The sequence below is a fragment of the Procambarus clarkii genome, chromosome 68, assembly GCF_040958095.1.
Source record: "Procambarus clarkii isolate CNS0578487 chromosome 68, FALCON_Pclarkii_2.0, whole genome shotgun sequence".
Classification (NCBI taxonomy): Eukaryota; Metazoa; Arthropoda; class Malacostraca; order Decapoda; family Cambaridae; genus Procambarus; species Procambarus clarkii.
In genome coordinates this window covers 8,406,895-8,429,138 of record NC_091217.1, presented here as the reverse complement: position 1 = coordinate 8,429,138, position 22,244 = coordinate 8,406,895, and the positions used below count along the sequence as shown (strand labels likewise).

At 45.9% G+C, this 22,244-nt stretch overlaps 1 protein-coding gene across 12 annotated transcripts in view; it reads right to left on the bottom strand.

The window, feature by feature from the left end:
* Window positions 1-22,244, bottom strand: part of LOC123774747 (heterogeneous nuclear ribonucleoprotein L) — a 204,739-nt gene that overhangs the window by 164,420 nt on the left and 18,075 nt on the right. For 6 of the 12 annotated variants that reach the window (XM_045769295.2, XM_045769294.2, XM_045769296.2 and 3 more), the window contains exon 2: window positions 12,781-12,843. The exons of 3 other annotated variants lie outside the window; for them this stretch is intronic. In XM_045769295.2, the coding sequence (XP_045625251.1) occupies window positions 12,781-12,843 (63 nt within the window). Of the gene's footprint in view, window positions 1-12,780; window positions 12,844-17,089; window positions 17,251-22,244 lie in introns of all 12 variants that reach the window. 3 more of the 12 variants (XM_045769302.2, XM_045769304.2, XM_045769305.2) reach the window with 2 other exon arrangements.

Below are 22,244 nucleotides of genomic sequence, written 5' to 3'. Positions count from 1 at the left end.
CACTCCCCACCCCCCTTTTAGTCATCGAGGGGGTTTGTTCAGTTGAACTGCATTCTTTAACATTGGGGGGAGACTGCGTAGTTGACCAGACCACACACTAGAAGGTGAAGGGACGAAGACGTTTCGGTCCGTCCTGGACCACTCTCAAGTCGATTGTGATGATGAAGTAGATGCAGGCAATAAGTAGACCAACTGCATAGTTGTCATGTATTCAACACACTGTACCTAGGACGTAGGCTTATATTATGAGGCAGAAACTTATATTATGAGGCAGTTATTTTGCTCGTTTATATCCGTTCGATACCTCTCAGATAGAGGTACTCGGGTTCTAGTCCAACCACGTGCATATTTTTTAGTATCAAATACATTTTATGTAATTGTGTGTGTACCAGAGAGGCGAAGGAAATAGTCTTAAGGAAAGATCTAGACGATTTTAATGTTGAATCAAAATTATAAAACGGACGAGGCGAACCTAGAGGAAGGGTAGGAGGGGTGGCGAGGGAGGAGAGGGGAGGAGTGTCGTGGAAGCCATAACAAGAGGGAGTGTGGCGAGAAAGCGCGAGGGAGAGCCGGGAAGGGGAGAGCCGGGGGGGGAGGGGAGGGTTGTTGATTCGTGAGGGCTGGGATCGATACCGCGGGACGGCTCCGAGAGGTGCAGGATCAACTGATGCTGACCCGCCATCAGCCTCGCCATCAACGCCTCCCACTGGTATAAAAGTTGTCCACACCACCACAATACCCTCAACCTGACACCATTACTGACAAACGCCATAAAATACCTGACAGCAACACTTGCACAACCAGCTCCAAACCACATTGAGCACAGCCTCGTCATTATTCGCCTCCTACCACCCTTTCAAGAACTTGTGTCTACACCCATCGCACACTATCTTCCACTACCCGAAGTCATGATCATGACGAACATTACACAATCAAGACACCAAATTCTACAATTAATTTTTTTAAGGTCAAACATTTAAACTAGAGAGATATGGATCGTAGTCGACCAAGGAGGCATACCCCCCTCCTGAACATTAATATTACAGTATGAATATATAAAGCGAGAGAGATGCCCATCCCCTAGAGATCTGGAGCACATTACGATACATGAAGACAAAATCATCCAAGGTATCCATAGCCTAACTAGCTTGCATTCACTCGCCTTCGTTCACATTTCCTTAGCCTGGGAGATCAGCAACACCAAGCTAAACAAGCAGCAGTCTGAGTAGCGGCAGCAGCTGGAGTAGTAGCGGCGGCAGCAGCAGCTACCGAAAGCTAGGTGGTAATGCTGTAAACTTGCCCCATCTCCACTCAGCTCACCACCAGCCTCATCATCTCCCACATTATCAACATCTCTCCGGCACACACACCTCCCACTCCGTACACAATGGCGGTCATTCAATCTTGACGCCACAGGCAGTGAGCCACGAGGAATGGCGGTTTATTTTTGCTCCCGGGTGACGTTGATTTACTTTTATAACGCCTCGCACACGTAGCCTTGTTACCTACGTCTACACTATCGCATTCCTGCAATCTTAAAGAATACACAATCTATAATGACACTTTCAAAATACGCTGCGCGAAATATCTAGCATTTATCAATAAAAATAAATAAGTCCTGCAAAAAGCCCCGCGTTTCCAAAGAGTGAAGAGCCCTTAGAAAGATCAGTATGAACAAAGAAGGGGAATGAATACTCAGTATTGTATAGTGTAGACCATCGCTGGCAGGCGTAACGGGTAACTCGCCTGTCCCTTTACTAGAGCATACTCTAGCTAGAGGGGGTGGGATGGACATTACAACGACTGAGGAACCAACTACGCGAGACCAGACCTAGGATAACAGCCCTTCGTGAAGCCCACACCGTAAGAAGCACAAAAGGAACAAAACGGTACAGAGGTTTACAACGATACTTGGGAAGGAAGAACGAAGAAAAACTGTTGAACCTAATCACACTAAGACGCGACACGAGGAATAATTGGGATAATATATTTGTTACAACAGAATGATTAATAATAATAATAACCAGATTTCAGGACCACCTTATCTTGAGATGATTTTGGGGCTTTTAGTGTCCCCGCGGCCTGGTCCTGGACCAGGGGCCAGATTCACGAAAGCACTTACGCAAGTACTTACGAACGTGTACATCTTTCCTCAATCTTTGACGGCTTTGGTTACATTTATTAAACAGTTTACAAGCATGAAAACTTCCCAATCAACTGTTGTTATTGTTATAAACAGCCTCCTGGTGCTTCCGAGCTCATTAACTGTTTAATAATTGGAAACAAAGCCGCCAAAGATTGAGAAAAGATATACAGGTTCGTAAGTGTTTGCCTAAGTGCTTTCGTGAATCTGGCCCCCGGCCTCCACTCCCAGGAAGCAGCCCGTGACAGCTGACTAACTCTCAAGTACCTATTTTACTGTTATGTAACAGGGACATAGGGCGAATGAAACTCTGCCCATTGTTTCTCGCCGGCGCCCGGGATCGAACCCGGGACCACGAGTCTAGCGTGCTGTCCACTCGACCGACCGCCTCCCCGGCATCTAATTACAATGACAATTTAAAGGCCAGGAAAACCTAAATCGGGAGTTGTTGCAAGAGCGGCTGAAAACATAGGGGGGGGGGTCCAAGAGCTGAATCTCCTGCTTCCCCCCCCCCCTAGTTTCTCTCACGCACACCTACCTCATAAATATGCTTTCTACTTAGCCTTTATATCCCGAGGAGTAAAGAGCCGAATAGATGGAGGGAAGGAGAGGGGAGAACACACAATGAGCTGGGGTCGAGAAAGTCAAATATGCACTTACAACCCAACAAAGCCAGCCCGTGTTACAGCACACGTCGTTGGCGGCTCATATCTGCTGCTGCATCCACACTTATCACCTTGGTCCATGGCGGCTCTGTCTCACTCGGGCATAATTATAACAGACCAGATGAACGCCCCAAAACACCATTTATCAACCAGCTATAGGTATGAAAGGTTCTAAAGCATACAAATACTAAGGGTACAACACTGGACAGAAAAGACACGAGGGTTTCATGCCAGCAGTTGGCGGGCGAGAAACACGACCCTTACCACTCCCACCTTCTCCCCTCCCATAAGGTCAGTGTTCGACGCCAATACATGGTGGTGTGAAGCGCACGCGCAACCTCCGCACTTTTATACTCGTGTCCAGCAGGGGAAGGAAGGAAGGCACACAGTGTGGGCAGCACACGTATCTCAAGACCCCTGGGACGTGTGCAGCCCTCAACCTAATTACCTACTTGCCTCCTGGGCCCCACTACAGCACCACCTCCAGCATCTTGAGCTAATACTGCTGCTGCTGCTGCTCCAACGTTTCTCATCTTCACGACCTACCTACTTGCCCAACAACTTGCGAACACCTGTATTACACTCCTCGTTTGCTCTAAATAAAAATGGTTGAGATGTATCTTGTATAAACATTCCCAACCAATCTTAACCTAACGCGGCACAAATTTAAACCAAATGGGGGTTAGCGGAGACAGAGGAGGAATACTACGCGGGGTTGGTGGGTAGGGGCCAATAGCAGAAGGGTTGAGAGGGCGTGAAACAAGGCAGACCAGAGATGGAGGAAGGGTCTAGGAAGACCAGGACTTTGAGGCTAGGCAACTGAGGAAGCCGTGCCGCCACAGGCTGTGAGGTATACGAGCCCATAAACCCTACGGCCACTCCAAACACCCACAATATTGTTCTCCTCCACATTCCTTTTCCTTTTATACTCTACCAATGTATGACAAAAGGATGAAATGTGGAGGATGAACAAGAGGCGGCAATAACATGCACGACCTAACTAATGTCAAAATCAAACTTTCAGTTGTATAAAGGAATTTCCCGGGCCATCACACATCACAGGAGAGATGGTGGGAGGGTGGAGAAGGTTAGGGTAAGGGGGATCGACGGGAGCTTACCTAACAGGCTACCTACAACTTAGTCCAACTGACTTGGCTGAACTTTCCATTCGGTTAAATCTAGCTTCAAAATTTGAGGATGGAGAAGTCATTCACTATTTAATTTGCTCGTCCAGCTTTTATCTATGTCCTCTTGCTCTGCATTCTTTTTATTAACACATTTAGGTACATCTGCATTTGTGCAGCTACCCTAGACGTTATGAAGGGGAGTACAGTGTATTAAAGCTAAGCTAGAATTGCGAGGGCTCTGCTCTCAATTTTTAAGGAGGCTGTCCTTGACCGATTTGTCTATTCTCATTAACTTTTATACAGTGATTATATCCCTAATATTTATGATCTAAGATTGAGGTTTAATTCCTTAAGCTTTGTAGGCTAGGCCTTCGTCTCAGCACAAATCTTCCTGAAAAGCTCTGTAGTTTCTCCATTTTGATCATGAGGCGTATGAGGAGCTGATTCAAGGTCGTTGCAATTCCAGTTTCCATCTTACAGAAGCTGCATATATTGCCATAAGAGCCCTTTACCTGTAATTTTATGAAGGACCACCTCGACAAAGCGTCAGAAATGGCAGAAAAAACTAGCTATTGTAGAAAAAACCCTTACCTGAAACCGACCCTTTATTTTCCGACATCCAAGTATAGCAACAGTTCAGCTTGAACACATGGCTTTTATGAGATATATGATCAAATTATTTTTAACGAGGAAAACAAGTCTACCCAGCCTTAATTTCTTTTCGTTTGGTAACCTGTCCCCTCCAAATCCATGTTGCCCTTCCGTTATGAAGCTTAAACTGTCTAGATGCAAGCTATGTTGGGGGTTGTGGGACGGGGATGCAAGAGATGGGGGGGGGGGAGGAAATGTAAGTAGTGTGGGGGGGGATGTGTGGTGGAAAGGATTGTGGCGGTGGTTGTGTGTGATGGAAGTGGGGTGGTAATGGGGAGAGGGTTATCAAGAGTGATGGAGGAGAGAGTGAGATGACTGGTGGTTGTTGCCGGAGGAAGATGGGCGGTTGATTGGGGAGGCTGTTAACAGGGGGAAGATTGGCTGTTTACAAAAGTGCGCATGGGGGGGGGGGGGCGTGGTTGAAGCTACAGTGGTGCAAACTGAGCGAAACACCATGCATAAGCAGTGGTGTTATCAATGCAACTAAAGCATGACGTGGCAAAGAGCACAACTCCACCCTCATGTTACGTCAACAGCACAAGCTTGCTGATAACTCGAGCCTCATCCTACCCCACACCTGTAACACTAACACAACACCTGCTAGGGACATTGCCGAAACGCACGCCATAACCTGCCTCCCGTCACCAGGTGACGCGTGGAATGCAAGGACAAATAACCACGTTAACTGGCAGTACTGGGGCCAGAGAACACAAAGACACCTCAATAATATATAAGAGGCGTGAGGAGAGGCGCTAGCCCGAGGCAGACAACACTGGCAGCTTGGCAAGTAATTAGTCAGTAGAACAATTTAGCGCCAAGCCGCACTCTGGTACAACCATCTCTGATCACAACTAAACCAACACTGCCCTAACAGAAACAATGCTCTGATAATCTCTTACCAAATCTAGAGCTACAATTCAACTGACAAGTCTTACACCCTTGAAAATAAAGGCAAGTAATTAAATGTTAACGAGTTTCACCTTTAGTCACAAGTAATAAAAAAATAGCTATACGATATAATAAATTTAAAATCTCACCCAGTAAAGAAGGGGGAAGACAGGAAGGGGAATGGAGCACCAGGAAGGGTGAACATCAGGGGAAGGGGGCGGGGGAGGAAAAAAAGAGCACCGAGTAGAAGAGTAGGGGATGAGGAGAGCATCAGGGGGAGGAGGAGGGGATGAGGAGAGCATCAGGGGGAGGAGGAGGGGATGAGGAGAGCATCAGGGGGAGGAGGAGGGGATGAGGAGAGCATCAGGGGGAGGAGGAGGGGATGAGGAGAGCATCAGGGGGAGGAGGAGGGGGTGAGGAGAGCATCAGGGGGAGGAGGAGGGGGTGAGGAGAGCATCAGGGGGAGGAGGAGGGGGTGAGGAGAGCATCAGGGGGAGGAGGAGGAGGGGGTGAGGAGAGCATCAGGGGGAGGAGGAGGGGATGAGGAGAGCATCAGGGGGAGGAGGAGGGGATGAGGAGAGCATCAGGGGGAGGAGGAGGGGGTGAGGAGAGCATCAGGGGGAGGAGGAGGGGATGAGGAGAGCATCAGGGGGAGGAGGAGGGGATGAGGAGAGCATCAGGGGGAGGAGGAGGGGATGAGGAGAGCATCAGGGGGAGGAGGAGGGGATGAGGAGAGCATCAGGGGGAGGAGGAGGGGGTGAGGAGAGCATCAGGGGGAGGAGGAGGGGGTGAGGAGAGCATCAGGGGGAGGAGGGGATGAGGAGAGCATCAGGGGGAGGAGGAGGGGCAGAATAGAGCATCAGGGGTGTGGGGGGGGGGGAAGGTAGTGGAAGAGGGGGCGTGGGAACAAGTGCAGAGGAACGGGAGAGGGCTGGAGGCCAGAATGGGGGTGGTTGACGTGGAGTGGTAGCGAGGGTGGCTATAGAGGCGTCAGACGCGGGAGGCTGTGCCTTGTGGTAGTCTGGTTATGCAAGAGGGTTGCCGCCAGTGTATTTTGCTTCCTAGATAGTTTGTCACGGGAGCACCCAACAATAATGTTATCTTTGTGCTAGCGTCGCCCAGCATATTTGTCAGCCACTTCCGCTTCACACGACATAAGGGTAAACACGTCGCCATTTGCCTCGTCAAGCAGTGGCCAGCTGACAGGAATAGTTTTACCCTTACAAACATTTTAACCATACCGGCACCAGCACGCAACGTCGCGCTTAACAATACAATTTTACAGCACGGGTAACCTTATGACATTCTAAAAAAAAATGAAGACAGTTTAACAAGTTAGGACTAAGTAATAAAAGAGAACAGTATCGCAAGTCCTCCCACACACAATAAATCCCTGAACTATATGTTTAACTGATCTCTAACCCTGTCCATGGAGGACAGAAGAAAATGTATTTATGCTGTTTAGCATTGTAAATGCCACGTCTGTGGTAGAGAAAAAAAACTAATCCTATGTGGCTGATAGCTACAGAAGCAGGGATGGTACGAGCTAGGAGCGTACAATCGCACGTGAAGGAGATGTATACATGTATATATCTGCTGTTTAGCCACAGATGTATCATTCGTTTAGCCTCAACGAATGGAAAGTGATGCACTAAAACGATCGAAACTAATCTATACACCGAGCATAGAAAACGTGACCGAGTCGCTATGATTCATAAATACCCTTTTGTTTGCTGAGGATTTTGACGTCAACATGCAGTGTACCAAGTGAGGACGGGTTGCCCTGTTACTATCGCGCCAGCCCCACACACTGCGCGCCATCTTCCCTCCCAGGTACCCCTAAGAGTTATAGCCCTTGAGCACCCTCCTCCCATCCCCAACGTTGAACTTTCCCTGTGCGACTGGTGTTTACATCAGTGTTGATTGATGAGGGATCGAGAGGACCCTTACCCACCAGCTAATGTATACAGTACTGTGTAGAGCCTCTACAGCTGCACCCATTGCTGTTTCCATCATCACATAACTAAAAACTAAATCGTTTTAACACTAAACAGCTGCTGTTCGCCCACGCCCAACTTACCTACTAAAGACACGTTTGGTATCTAAATAAATATTTTATTTTAAAAAGGACACAAAACGCTAGCTCCGGGATCAGGATTATCAAGAACTTGTCCGCGCCTATGAAACACCTATATCATACCTCGACCATGACGGCTCAGTCTTTATTTACTAAACAGCTGGAAACGCTGCGAGGTCGTTCTCATCCCGAGGTTATTAATGTTGATAACCTCACTGCTCTTCGGAACTCAAAACTGTTTAATAAATACATACTACGGTGTCATAGTTGAGGAAAGATGCACTGGTTTCTTAAGTGGTCACGCAAGTTACTTCATGAATCCTCCTCTAGGAATGCTCCAATTACCAATAAATTGATTGCAGTTCACATATTTCTCTAAAATTTAGGTATTCTGTACTTCTCATAAATTACTTTCTACTTAAAACAAACCGCTCTACAAATACACAAATACTTAAATGAACCATGAACACAAATACACAAATACTTAAATGAACCATGAACACGGCACTTGCTGGTATGACGAACTCTGAACATCTAAATTGTCTCTACAGCAGGCAAACAGCTCTGCAGAACCTGTTCAACTAGTTCGTCGAATTCTACACCCACGCCCCTAGGTCTCCTAAAACTTAATTAATGGCGGTCACCATTCTTCTGCAACCTTACACACACACACGATGAACAACCCAGCGGGTTTTCTTCCTATTGGGGAGTGTTGTACATGCTGCTATGGCGGTATGTCCACTCAAGATGAGTGGCGCTGCCCAATAAACTCGCTCCTCTGGGCAAAATTTAAATTTACACACACACACTCCCATCCCCCCCCCAGATAGGTAAAGGCACCCCCCCCCCCAAGTAGTACACGAGTTTTACTAAATACATATTTTATTTACCCTAACCCGCATTTCTTTAAGGTTTGATAGTGATCAGCAAATTACAGCGTGGCCTCGAGCGATGGGTAGTGTCGAGCGAAGGCAACACCATGAGCAGTTACCAGGGCTGTCTCACTCCCCCACGTACCCGCCGCCAAGGCCATCTCCACGGTCTGCCAACCACCTCAGTCGCCACCAGTCCCGACTCCTTAACCAGTTAAGGCCTGCCCTGCACTTATTCCCGCACCACACCCACAATTGCATCTGCAACTTGCAAAGACGGCAGCGTCGCACACTACACGAGCGCGCCAAGCTAGCACCTAACGTCTTGTTAAAAGAATATATCAAATTGGTTCCCATGTCCAACACAATAACCCTCTTGGCTGGACTACTACCGCGTGTGCTCTGCCACCTTCCACGCCCGAACACCGTGTTACACCTTACATTAACTCATTTCGTGTACCAGTGGGGGTACTGACGAGGGGAGGCCGGTGTCAGCAGCGAACATGAGCAGTGTATGGTGGCGGGTAGGTCAGAGTGACTGGAACGGTGCCAGGTGAACGCCGCCCCACCAACCAAACCACACCACCGCCTTAATCCCAATTAAGTTCCTTTAGTTTCTCACTCTTCAGTCAGTAAAACAAAAAATAAAAGGGCCAAGCTTCAGGGGTGGATTAAGACCACGGCATCTCCGCTGGATTAACGTACCGAACTCCCAACCACTTTTTAAAAGACTATACCAACCGGATTAAACAAATGATACGATTGTTACGTCAAGTGCGCACATCACAGGGAAAGACCGCGAGGACGCACATCCCAGGGAGAGGCCACGGAGGGCGCACATGCCAGGGAGAGCGAGTGCACTCAGCTTGGTGCATGGAATACCATGCACCAAACGAGGATGGTTTCCCATGCGTACACCATACGCCAGGGAAGGCGTTACTAATACCTTTACACCTAGTTACCTCTACCTCCTGAATTTAAATCACCACCACCACCTGTCCACAGCACCACCCGCTCAGGAATCTGCACAGCACTTGCTTGACAGTTGAGAGGCGGGACTAAATAGAGCACAATCCCCCACAAACACAACTAGGTGAGCACCGCCTACACACCACCAGCCTCTTGACAACTTTACAGCTCCCAGAAGCCAGGAACGCCTAGAAGCCATCTCTATAAACCCGGAGCAGCAACTTGATAAGACAATAAAAGTATCTCCCTGACATGCGTCGACAAACTCGCGAGCTTCACGCCCACCAACAAACCCATCAGAATATAAAAAAAAAAAAAAAAAAAAAAAAAAAACTTCACCGTGGGTTATTAAATTTTCTTCTTGTCAAGTCAGCCTCACTCGCCCGCTGTAATATACTGAGCATGTTGAACGAACCTAATTAAGTATACAAACGTACATCAAGTCATAACGAGGCGCCGCAGAAACGGTCAAGTACACATGGACAAGCTGGAGAAACCATTACGTGGAGAACAAAGGCTCGGTAGCAGCTGTATAACCAGTCGGGAGGCAGAGCAATGTGATGCAAGGACCCGCAGGACGACAATGATGGCTGCGGCCAACAGGTGCAGATATCCGGGAAGGGGGATCAGACGAGCTGGATATGACGGATCTTCCCCCGCTGCTACCCCTCACACCAAAGCCTGAACACGGCCCACCCACGACACGCCATGGAACAAAAACCTAAGCAACAATCCAACACATCTCGCTGAATGATAATCCCTTTACCAAAAGCTGTTGCAAAGACAATTATAATTGACAATACATCTAGTGCAACGTATGTCAGTGTACAAGAGGCAGGATTTAGGATCGAGAAGGACAACAAGTTGATACAGCCGTGTATCAACTATCAAATAGGTTGATACACACACACTTCCATGTAAACACAACGAACTTGTGTTGTGGGGGTCAAGCACGCCCCGCGCTCCAACGTATTGATCAGCCTTCCCCCGCCTGCCTATCACGGGGGCGACAATGCTGAGGTGAGGCGCAAACGGCGAGTTATGACAGCACTCGGCGGGGTGGGGGGTGGGGGGACGAATGTTGGGACCACCGGGAGAGGGGGGGGGGCGAATGTTGGAGCATGTGAAGGGGGGGGGGGGGTGAGCGCAGACAGACCAAGAGAAGGCCACATGCACGGACAAATAAGTTAATATAAGCGTGGGAGGCGAATGTCAACGAAAAATACTTATATGTTAAGTTCAGAATAATGTCAAAGTGTCGTGGCATTGGCGTGTGCGCAGGTAGAGTGGTGGTAGGAGGCACTCAAGGATAATTAGTCTCCAATCCACAAACACGGGAGGCGGGCTGTTAAAGCAGCGGGACGGGAAGAAGAAACAGGAGGCTTGGGGGAAGGGAAGGGAAGGAAGGAGAAAGCGTTAACTCTCAAATGTACCAAAGTAAGATGCTAAACAAACCAGCATTTTACTGGTGAGTGTCCCTAATGGCCGTGCTGGAGTTAACTCCTTCAAAGCTCCCTGCCGAAAAGCAATTATGGCAGGTAATCAGCTGAAGACCAGGGGGAGGATCTAACAATGAGCCACTAATGGAGTTGCCATAGCAACCTATCAAGAACAGCTTTCACAGAGATTACAACTATTAACTCATGGCGAGGCAGCTCTAATATACTAAAATCTGAAAAATGCAGCAGCATCAGTCCCACATACCGTGCTAATTAACTATTAACAATGCAAATTTTAAACTGAATTTAAGCGCTTATTAATTAAATACACTAACAAGCATTCTGGCACGTGTTCCAAATGAGCTTGCAAATGTGCAATACAATTTGCCAATAAAAAAGCATGCCGGCTTCCGGACACATGGGGAAAGGGGGGGGGGTGTTTCAACTGAATCTGCGACAAACATTAACCTACTCACGAATAATATTTTCCACGTTGGGGGAAATGCGTAACTAAATGTTTTTACACTGCTTCAAGCTGTCGTAACACCACGTTTCAATTTTTTGCGACAAGGCTCGTTCCTTCCGCTATGTCTGGTACCAGTAACGCTGGCGGGTCATTATAATGAAACTAAAGCATAGGTCCCTTCCACCATATTATAATTGGAAACAAAGTTTAGGCAAGTTGGCACGTCAGGAGGGGGGGGGGGGGCAGACTTATAAGGTGACAACTTGATCGTATGGTCATAGAACATACCCTTGCCCGCACAACACCCATTGTAAATCGGACTGTGGCTGGGTAAGAATTCAGTGTTTATGACACACAGAGATCACACTAACGTGATGCATCAAATGGACAAATCCATAAGGGCCGTGACGAGGATTTGAACCTGCGTCCGGGAGCATCCTAGACACTGTCTTAATCGACTGAGATACGACAGGGTAAAAAGTAGCTCAGTCGATTAAGGCAGTGTCTAGGATGCTCCCGGACGCAGGTTCGAATCCTCGTCACGGATTCAATACTGTCACTACGACCGGGTGGGACTCTGGTGGGACTCTGGTGGACGGCAAGTGCCAGCAGCCAGCAATACTCTACACCAACCACATCCTGCTGGATGCCACATTACAGTTCGAGTTTACCTTAACCCTAACAAATCCTATGAATGTTAACTTTTACCGTTGTAAAATAGACACGAGAAGCGCATATGCGAAATGCTGTCACCGATACAAGAATCATTCAGTGATAATATATCCTGCGTTTTAGGTAGACTGAAAATTGTTAAATACAATAATGGTCAATAAAGCACCGTCCAGACAAGTTATTCTTCAGACGACTTATTTCAGTAGTACAAGAGATTGAGCGCAGTTTCGTAGTCAGTTTTAAAGTAAATCCATTTAAATCACTTATCTATCAAAATATTTATCTTCAATATTGTACGAAACTTCAATATTTAAAAGCACTATAAAACATTCCTCAGTTTCCCAATTACTCAAAGATCAGCATTTACCTTTAATGTTAAGGCACTTCATGACAAATTTGTATTTGAATAAACTTACCCTACCTTACATCGCAGACACACTAAGCTGGTCCGGTAGTACAGAATGGTCAACAAATCCACACTCAAGTGCATACTAACTACAAGTGGCGCATAACGCAACAAATAGAAATAATTACCAAGGAACTGCACTTCCACGATAACCGTTCATCACTCACACCCTTACGTGACCAAGATTATGTATACAGCAAAGATGGCTACTGCTGGTGACAGCTACGTCTTGTGGTTACTTGACAAGGCTGGAGTTGGTCGACCAGCTCTCTCTCAGTGGTTCCGGCGAAGACTAAGACTGCCATAAATTAAGTCCACCCACCTTGCTTGCTTGCTTATTAATTATGCGACTGTCAACGTTCTCCCACCACCAGACGTCCCCAACAGCTACATGGTGATACTCACTTTCGCATCGACGTTATAATCAGGGCAGAAATAATCATTTTCAGAATAATAGTCTACGTAGCTCTGAAATGAAAGACGTAGAACATTATCTACCTGATCATACGGACGCACGATATGGCTTTGTCTGTATAAACATATTTCATCATGCATAATCAGGATTACATGTTTTTAACATTTAGTACACAACTAAACAACGTTTCAGCACATGCTTAAGTTTATAACCCCTACTGACAGAACTGGAGCTAAACCCTACACCACACCGCCCTCATCACACCCCTACCGTCAAGCCAAGATATTCACGCTACAGTGCACTCGCTTCAAACTCTCGCCAAGACCACAAGCGTCACATGCCTGCCACCGCCAACACACTTAGGAAATACTCGCCCATACTGTAACTGACGCTAACGGACCGTAAATTACCGCTGACCACGCGACACTACGTAAAAGTATTCTATTGCTGGGATGGGACACGTGTCGCTAGCGCCAGCCGACCCCTTAAACACAAGCACGAGCAGGGAAATAAAAAATGAATTCCTCGTGAGGTTAAACATTTCAAGCAAATTACAATATATACGGAGTAGTTAATTTCTTAAACCGCCAATGAGCTGCACATTAGATTTCAAACTGTTCAGTCTTCTTTAAGATTAGCTAACCCGTCTAAAATAAATCACGATCAAAGCAATCGAATCTCCGCCAAAATCTTTGAGCAGTTGTGGAATTCTACTCTCGCCTTTAACCAGTTAGTGGGTCAATGTGACCAGCTAGAGATCTCGGCGAAACTAACATTACTGTCCAAGTGTTAAATCCAACCATCCTCTGCCCCCACGTTCCACCACAACTGTTCCTTCTGCCACATGACGCAACTTTTAAGAATCTCTTTCCATCGTCAGTCTATAAACGTATCTCCCCTGGCGAAAGTCCTCTGACTATCACAGTGTGCCGGAATCTTCAAGGAGTGCCGGACCAACCGGGCTGTGGTGGGTATGTAGGCCTGCGGGCCGCTCCAAGCAACAGCCTGGTGGACCAAACTCTCAAGTCAAGCCTGGCCTCGGGCCGGGCTTGGTGAGTAGACGAGGGCTTGGTGAGTTGAACTCCCAGAACTCCATCAAGCAGTGTACACAACCAACCCCGAGCGTGAGTGTACCTAGACGGGCAACACTAATATTAAACTAATCTGCGACTAAAAAAAAAAAATGTTGCCACTGAAGCTTTAGCAAAGAATCTTCTAGAAACGGCGAACCGGACGAGACAAATGGCTATGGCCGCTAAGAACTAATTGCTAAGAACTACGCAAGCCAAATATTCATATGAAATAAACAGCACGTGTAGCCATCACTGCTATTTAGCCCATGATTTGTTTGTTTATTAAAGTAAAAGGAAAGCAAGGTTATCTTGAGGTTATCTTGAGATGATTTCGGGGCTTTTAGTGTCCCCGCGGCTCGGTCCTCGACCAGGCCTCCACCCCCAGGAAGCAGCCCGTGACAGATGACTAACACCCAGGTACCTATTTTACTGCTAGGTAACAGGGGCATAGGGTGAAAGAAACTCTGCCCATTGTTTCTCGCCGGCGCCTGGAATCGAACCCAGGATCACAAGTCCCGCGTGCTGTCCGCTCGGCCGAGTGGCTCTCCCTGAGGTTGACCATTTCCTTAATGAAAATCCCCCACACAAGATGATTGTGCAGCAGCCCTGCTGTAGGAAAATCTTAGACAATGATTTACCATGGATTTAAGCAGGCACTTATGAAACCTGTACAGCAGAAATTATGGCAGCTTTGTTTACATTTATTACTTTGAAAAATAAATTTATTACACTGTTTATGAGCTCCGAAGCCCTACGAGCTTATTTACAACACTCCCCTTCGGCTGTGACGTTTCAAAGCTCAAAGTGGTAAATATAAACAAATGTGATATGATTAATGAAAGAGGTATGTGTTTCGTAAATGTCTGAGACTGGCTGGCCCGAAGCCAAGCAGTGACATAAGTGTCAAAACCGTCTATAGGTAACAAGTAAAACACAGCTGCAGGTGTAAGAAAATCTTTCCATTCCAAAAAGGTTACAAGAGTTAAGATGTCCCAGCCACAACATATTGTGGCGCAGCGCGCATAAAACAAGCCTCCCTGCTCCAAAACTTGCGTGACGCATGAGTGGACATTGTGGGGGCCGGAACAACACGCAGGGTGCGGACCCTAACCGCAGAAATTTTTTAAAAAGAAAAAAAACTAAGGGACGCGAGAGGGGAGGCTTGAGAATACAAGTACACGATAAAAAGAAACCCAAAAGCCGCATTAAAGAAGAGTAAAGACGACACGAAGCAGCAAGGTTAAACCTACACAATAATGGGTCTATGGACTAGCCAGTGTACGATTTCTTTTTAAACATTACAAATTCTCAAAACTTTATTTTCCAAACACCATATGGCAATTTTAGGATTAATACAATTTAAATTTACCAAAAATAGCTTAACACTGAAAAAGGGTTTCAATATTTTCTGTGTTAATTACACCTCGAGAGCAAGATTTACCTTTCTGTGTTCAAGAGTCATGGTCATTAGACTAAATGTGTCCATCTAAACCCTAACTGGAGAGTTGAGGATCTGCTGGCCTTCAGCGCTGCAAGGCTTAGGTAAGCAAATAAGCCTTCACTGAAACCAATAAACAAAGGAACACGGTGTGACACGTGCATTAAAGCAGACAAAAACAATTATTGTAAGCGTAAAAGCGATCAGAAGAGTAAACCGACAAATGTTAGAAGAACAAAGATCCAAAGAGGGGATGATCGTAAACAAGGCGACAGTTGTAAATGGGACAGTGAATTATTAGAGCAAACTGAAGGAAGAGGAAAGGCTAAACAAATTCCGGCCGTGGCTGTCCCAAGTGCTACGCTTGGCCACACCTGCCAGGCCGCCGCTGCCACCACACCCCTCCCCGTCACCGAGAAAAGTACCCAATCCAATTTCCTAATTACGACCAAAGCACTAATGGGACCAGAAAAATGCTAGACGTAAAATTATAACGAAAGGGTTTCTTAACACCAAAAGCACCTTACGTTGGAGCAGCAGTGATAACTGGAGGAGTTATCAGACATCCATCGCCATCGACAAGATTCCTGCCGACTATTTCGAGCCACGTAGAACAGTAGCAGCAGCGAGGACCACTAAGCCGGGAGAAAGCTTGGCAGTGGTCAGCGAAAACAATGATTGCTATCAAAACAGACTTTTACCCACCAGTGTTAAGATGGTGGAAGATGCCCTGCCTCGCTAACTAACGACAAACGAGGAAGAAGCAATTATCTCAAAGTTTTAGGATGCAAAATGTGGCAATGATAAATTGAGCTTATTACGGGCACCAAACTAGCACTAATGTAGTTGCCTGGAGAGGGTTTCGGGAGCTACTCCCAGGGCTCGCCTGGGGCCAGGCTCGTTACCAAATACTACATTCTCAACTGACCGTTACGAACTAGAGCGCCATATAATGAACAGTGATTTCCTCTTTACATATGTTTATCAATGATTGTAATACCGACCAATTATCCGCTCTCTTCACCCCGGCTCCTCGCGAACAAGCTACACGGAGCCCGGGATTTTTTTTTTCAATTCAACTACTCTGAACAAAAAGTTCCAAGTAGCACGGGACTTACTTTACGTCCACTACTTTGAACCCGTAGTGGACTTACCTGGCACAGAAGCAGGGTTGGTAACTGGGGGTGAGAGCCCAGGGAGGGGGAGGGGGGGATAATGGCTTTTCAGGGACAGGTTTAAAGCCGGGGAAGAGGGGGGGGGGGATTAACCTAACTCACTCCCCTCGTCTTCCTGTAACACCATACAACTTCCTACATCTCCCTCCTCGCAAGATGTGTTGCAAAGACACGATGGGGCTTAACACTACATCCTTACCAGTGTTTTTTAAACTTCACTTCTCACCCCGTCTCCTTATAACGACATTGAAGCCCACACTTCCCCGACCTCCCTCTGATAACTCCCCTCCATCACAAGCGTTTGCCGTGTTTGTACATTATCCCTCTCCGTTCCTTCCCCGCATCAAAGGATTTGACATTTTTAGACCTCAATTATCAGTATCACCTCTGGACCTAACAGTCCAGCAACCAGGAGGCCTGGTCGACGACCGGGCCGCTAAGCCCCGGAAGCACCTCAAGGTATCATTTTTATTTTTTATACAATGACAATTAGTGCATGCAAAAACCAAATACCCGAAGCATACTAGTGCAAAGTACTGTATAAAAACGTCCACAAATAATAAATTATAACCTAGAATTGAATGACCCCCTGCCTAAGCCTAACATCACTCACGTCCATTCCCTCCCACTGGTCTGTTGCTACTTCAAGTCACACTTTGAGGCGGTGCGGTGGGTTGGTGTGCTAGCAATCAACAGCCTTGGTTCAGGTCAATGACACGGGCCGTGTACACGACGTCCGGTGCGGCTTGGGTGGGTTCTGCCTTACGTCGTCTACTGTAAAAGCCAACACATCCAACTTCACTAAATGGTTAGCACAATGCAACTTACTTGGGACCATAACATTTCACTGTACTGTGTATGTATATACTTATATGACCAGATACAAAGGAAATATCATCAAACAAAATGTTTGTCTTCAAACTCCTAAGAAATATTTATAATTTCTACGACCTAAATTTAAAAACAGAATGATTTGTTAACCCTGGTAGGGGTTACCAATGTAGGCTCTCTAACCCACCAAACACCCGTTTTTATAAACGGGAGTGTAGGTGGGTTAGGGGACCTCCCCCTCTCTCGCAAGCACGGTACCTGACTGCCATTTAACGTCTACGCATGGCCATGAAACTAAGGATCCCTTCTTTATTAGTCAGCGTAGCCACAACTGACCCTCCCCACACCTTACTTTTCCCATACTCACTCCTCTACGCCCATTAACAGTCAAAGCCCAACCTATAAACCACGCCCACGTCTCTGCTTCCCCTTCCCCTCTACACAAACAAGCCGTCAAGTTCAACTGTTATGTTATATGTGTGAGAGTACAAGATACGTACTGTTATACGCAACTAACCGAGAAGCAAGGAACCACGAGTTACCATAGCTTCAGAATTAAATAGAACCAGATGGTAAGTTACCATGTATTCTCAATAGCACGAAGAAATTGTGGAAATTAATGACAAACATTACCACCTTGCTACAAGGAAAACTGGAGCTTTCTAAGATGACAAAAGTAACACAGGTACCCATGTTTAAGAACCGTGATGGACAAAAGACCAGGCGCGCGGCAACGTTGAATGATGACAGCAAGAGAACATGATGGCCGCTACATGTACATGCTGATGTATACATGCACACACGAGATGTACATACAAACACTATTTTGGTTCTTTAGTGTTAACTGTAAGAACTCTTGTATGCCATTAACGTCTGCTCGAAGGAACGAAAGTACTGCCACCGGCTCTAGGTATACCACGGACAGCTAATCTTATCGGCGTTCAGTGAATCTAAAGAAAATGTTAAGAAATCCACCTATCCACCCTGCTGGTACTCCCTAACTGAAATTCCAAGAGTTTGTATTATTTCCCTGCACAAGTTGTGACAGACCTTAACCAGACTTTCAACAGAGGCCTTAGATAAAATAGCAACCCCCCCCCCCCCCACCGTGTTCTCACGCAGCAGCAGCACCAAAACCGCTCTGGGGAAAAGGGCAAGACAGATGAAATATAAAGTCACCAGGAAAGGACGCAAATGAAACTAATTTACATGCAACATTTACCCGGTTAAACAAAACTAATGAGCCTACTTTACTCGCAGACTTTTTCCACCATCAAATTCAGCAGAACAAATAAGAAGATATATACACAAGCCTGTAGTTAATGTGTTTATTAAATACCTAGCTTTCTGCCCAGGTCCTTTGTGTACCTCTCCCCGGAATGTGATATGCCCCCCTTCCCCATTTCACTTTAATAAATAAGCCTTCACTTTAACAATCACATTCATAACGGTGGTTTTATAATGTCGTGAGTATCGTATAAATTCTTTAGCTGATGAACATATTTTAGTTTTCTACACTAAGCCACACCAGTACCTTTGGTTCAGTCACATTCAGCAAGCTAAAGCCATTTTAATATCACTACTAGAAACCCGCATTAAGAGCAGTTGGCGAATCCGTATAATGTACGTACAGTATTCCCAAAACAAAGTGCTACACACACACACACACACACACACACACAGTATCACATAACACGCCTGTAACTAGTCTCCGCAAAGGCCCGCCAGGTCAGTCTATCGCCAGCAAAGCGTAACCAACGAAACACGAAACCTCCCAGCATGTGTACGAATATATGACGAGGAATGAAGTGCACAGCCGAAATGTGAGGAGCAGAGTGAGCTACATGCCTATCGCCATGAACTATTTGCGGAAGGTGGGTATAGAACGGGATTAATGACGAGGGGTCAACATCCAGGTGGGTAGGTAGGTTTGGGGTGACTGCTCTCTCAAGGTTACCTGCTAATCCACCCCCACCCACCCACCCAACCCTCCGCCGCACCAGGTGGGGTGGCCCGGCGTAACAAAGAAAAAAGGACAATCACTGATCATGACTGATTTAACACTTCTAAAAATGATGCACAGCAAATACATTTCAAACCATTTAACAAACCACCATCTTCCTTTGTTTTACCCTCTGGAATTAGCATGGCACGTTCCACAACGCTGATTGGTGCAGCTTCCAACCCAATACATCCCGAGGGCAAGTGCTACAACTAACCTCGAGAAAATCTATCAAACGCCACATTAGCCTCGCGTTCTTCGGCGAGAGAATTTCATCAGTTTATATTTTACACAAAGGTCAGCAACAGCAATCAGTCCAATAAATTAGAACAGCCTGTTTTGCCAATACACTTTTATTTGACAACTGTAATGAGAATAAATGTAGCATGAAACATGGGAGTTCTCTGACGCTATTCACCCAAGGTCCATGCACGCGTCAAGAATAATACAATCAAGTTACTCAAACATGGCAATACATTACGCAAATTAAACAATTTTCACCGTGGCTAATCATCATGTAAATATACCTTGGCAGTCACATGTCTGGACACGAAAAAATGAATTGTAATATATAAATGAATGGCCACTGGGAATATTAGTATACAGGAAGTATCAGTATTCCTAGAGAGGCACAATATCCAAGTGAACCGTTCAGTCAACGATGAAAACCAGCAATTTCCAGAGTGCAATTTATTGGCTTTGGTTTTCCAATATTATAATTGGAATACTTAGTTTTTATAAATATTCTAGCCTTAAATAACATTAAGGGTGCCGGGAACGGGCGTCGAGTGGTGAGGCTGTGTGTATAGTGGTGTTACTGAGAGCTGGACAACGTTGTAGAATAGAACCAGTGAAGAGCAGAGGTGCCATAGGCACAATCAGAGAGCACTGTATAAACATCAGAGGTCCTCGGTTGTTCAACGTCCTCCCAGCAAGCATAAGAAATATTGCCGGAACAACCGTGGACATTTTCAAGAGGAAACTAGATTTATTCCTCCAAGGAGTGCCGGACCAACCGGGCTGTGGTGGGTATGTGGGCCTGCGGGCCGCTCCAAGCAACAGCCTGGTGGACCAAACTCACAAGTCAAGCCTGGCCTCGGGCCGGGCTTGGGGAGTATAAGAACTCCCAGAACCCCATCAACCAGGTTGTTACAATGGGGAGTCCAGCTGCACGCCCTCTGACTACCACAGTTGTATACGATTAGTACAAGACTATTTTCATTCTTCGTGGAGAGGAAAGGAATTAGTGTTGGAATGCGGGAGGTATGGCGGAAATGGTATAGTATCACTGCAAATGGCTTACCCAATATTTGAAATAATTTATAAAAATAAATAGTGGAATCTCCACTCCAAAAGTGGAGATTTTTGCAACCATTAAGACTCTTGATACTAATTATCCAATGGCAGATGATACGCACGAGTGGGAATCTAAAAAGATGTTGACGTACCCGTCTGGTTAGCCTTTTAGCCTGTTTCTGGAGTCTGTTCAGCCTGAAATCCTGATTTGTCTCGTGTGATTGCTAGATAGGTGGAGATGAAGGGGTGGTGGTGGGATATTTCATGCCAGAGGCCAACTATACAACATTTTCATAACCTACCCAGAAATGAAACTGCGTAACTCCTGTAAACTTTGATATAGAACAACCCCCAAGATTAGAACCTTTCACATCGCCTGGTAAGAACATAACTGTTTTCAAATACAAATTTTGTAAGTCTATTCATGGTGGTAATATGCGTCACATATTACTACCACAGTTGTACAAGTATTAGGTACATTTTAGGTACATTAGGTACATTATTAGGTAATAAGTATTAGTATTAAGTTCAAAGGTACAATTAATATAAATTATGATAATGGGGGGGGGGGAGGAGGTTTACGGTACGGTGGATTAAGACTAATTTTGACAAGCATAATAGACACACAGTAGTTTAAACGCACGCTGCGTTAGAGGGTGATAACATCTGATGATGGCGATGAGTCACAGTAACGTGGCTAAATTATGTTGATTTAATTATTATCTCAATCGACTTGAGAATGGTCTAGGACGGACCGAAACGTCGTCGTCCCTTCACCTTCTGGTGTGTGGTCTGGTCAACAACATCTGATGATAATACAAAAACAGAACACTGATAGCAGAATTAAGTGAACATAGCAAGACATTAACACCGTAATTATAGCTCTATCCGTGGCATTTACATCGCCACGCGCATCACTTCTTTCCGCGTGTCAGATGCCATGTTGAATGGTGTCCCAGAATGGAGATTTGTGGTCGTTGTCAAACAGCTATACGAGAGGTCAAGGCCAGTCTACCCGCTCCCACATCAATACGCCCTTTGTCCTCGGCTGGTGGCCTCGATAACGTTCTCAGATCATTTTGTCTGATAACATCCAACCATCCTCCCTCTCAGAGATACTAAACTCGCCTGTAAAGTTTCCTTAAATCCTCCACGAAATAGTTATTCCAAAACACCCAAGATGGGGAAGTTGGCAGTCTTCGAAACGACATAACTAAAGAGAGGCTATGATATTACACATTATAAATATGCAAATTTACAATAAACAAAATTGCGATTATACATTATACGAATAATATTAATTGCATAAACGAATGGGCAAGATATTCAGCTACACATAAATGATATTAAGGCACAAAATGCCTAAGTGCAATATAGGCTTGACTCCAGATCCTCACAAGTACTCGACGAGAAAAGGAAACTCGTATACATATGCAGTAGTGGGTTGGGTAGCACACAAGTGCTAAAAGGTTGAAGATGCAAGTGGCGACAAGTGGCTGCAACATTTACGTAGGTCATATGGTCCAAGGCCGTTCTTCCATTACCGCATTACATTGAACGACGGTATGAACTACATTTGAATGCCAGAGGACTTAACAAGGACTTAAGATGCGTTATACAGTAGCTGCAAAATGCATTT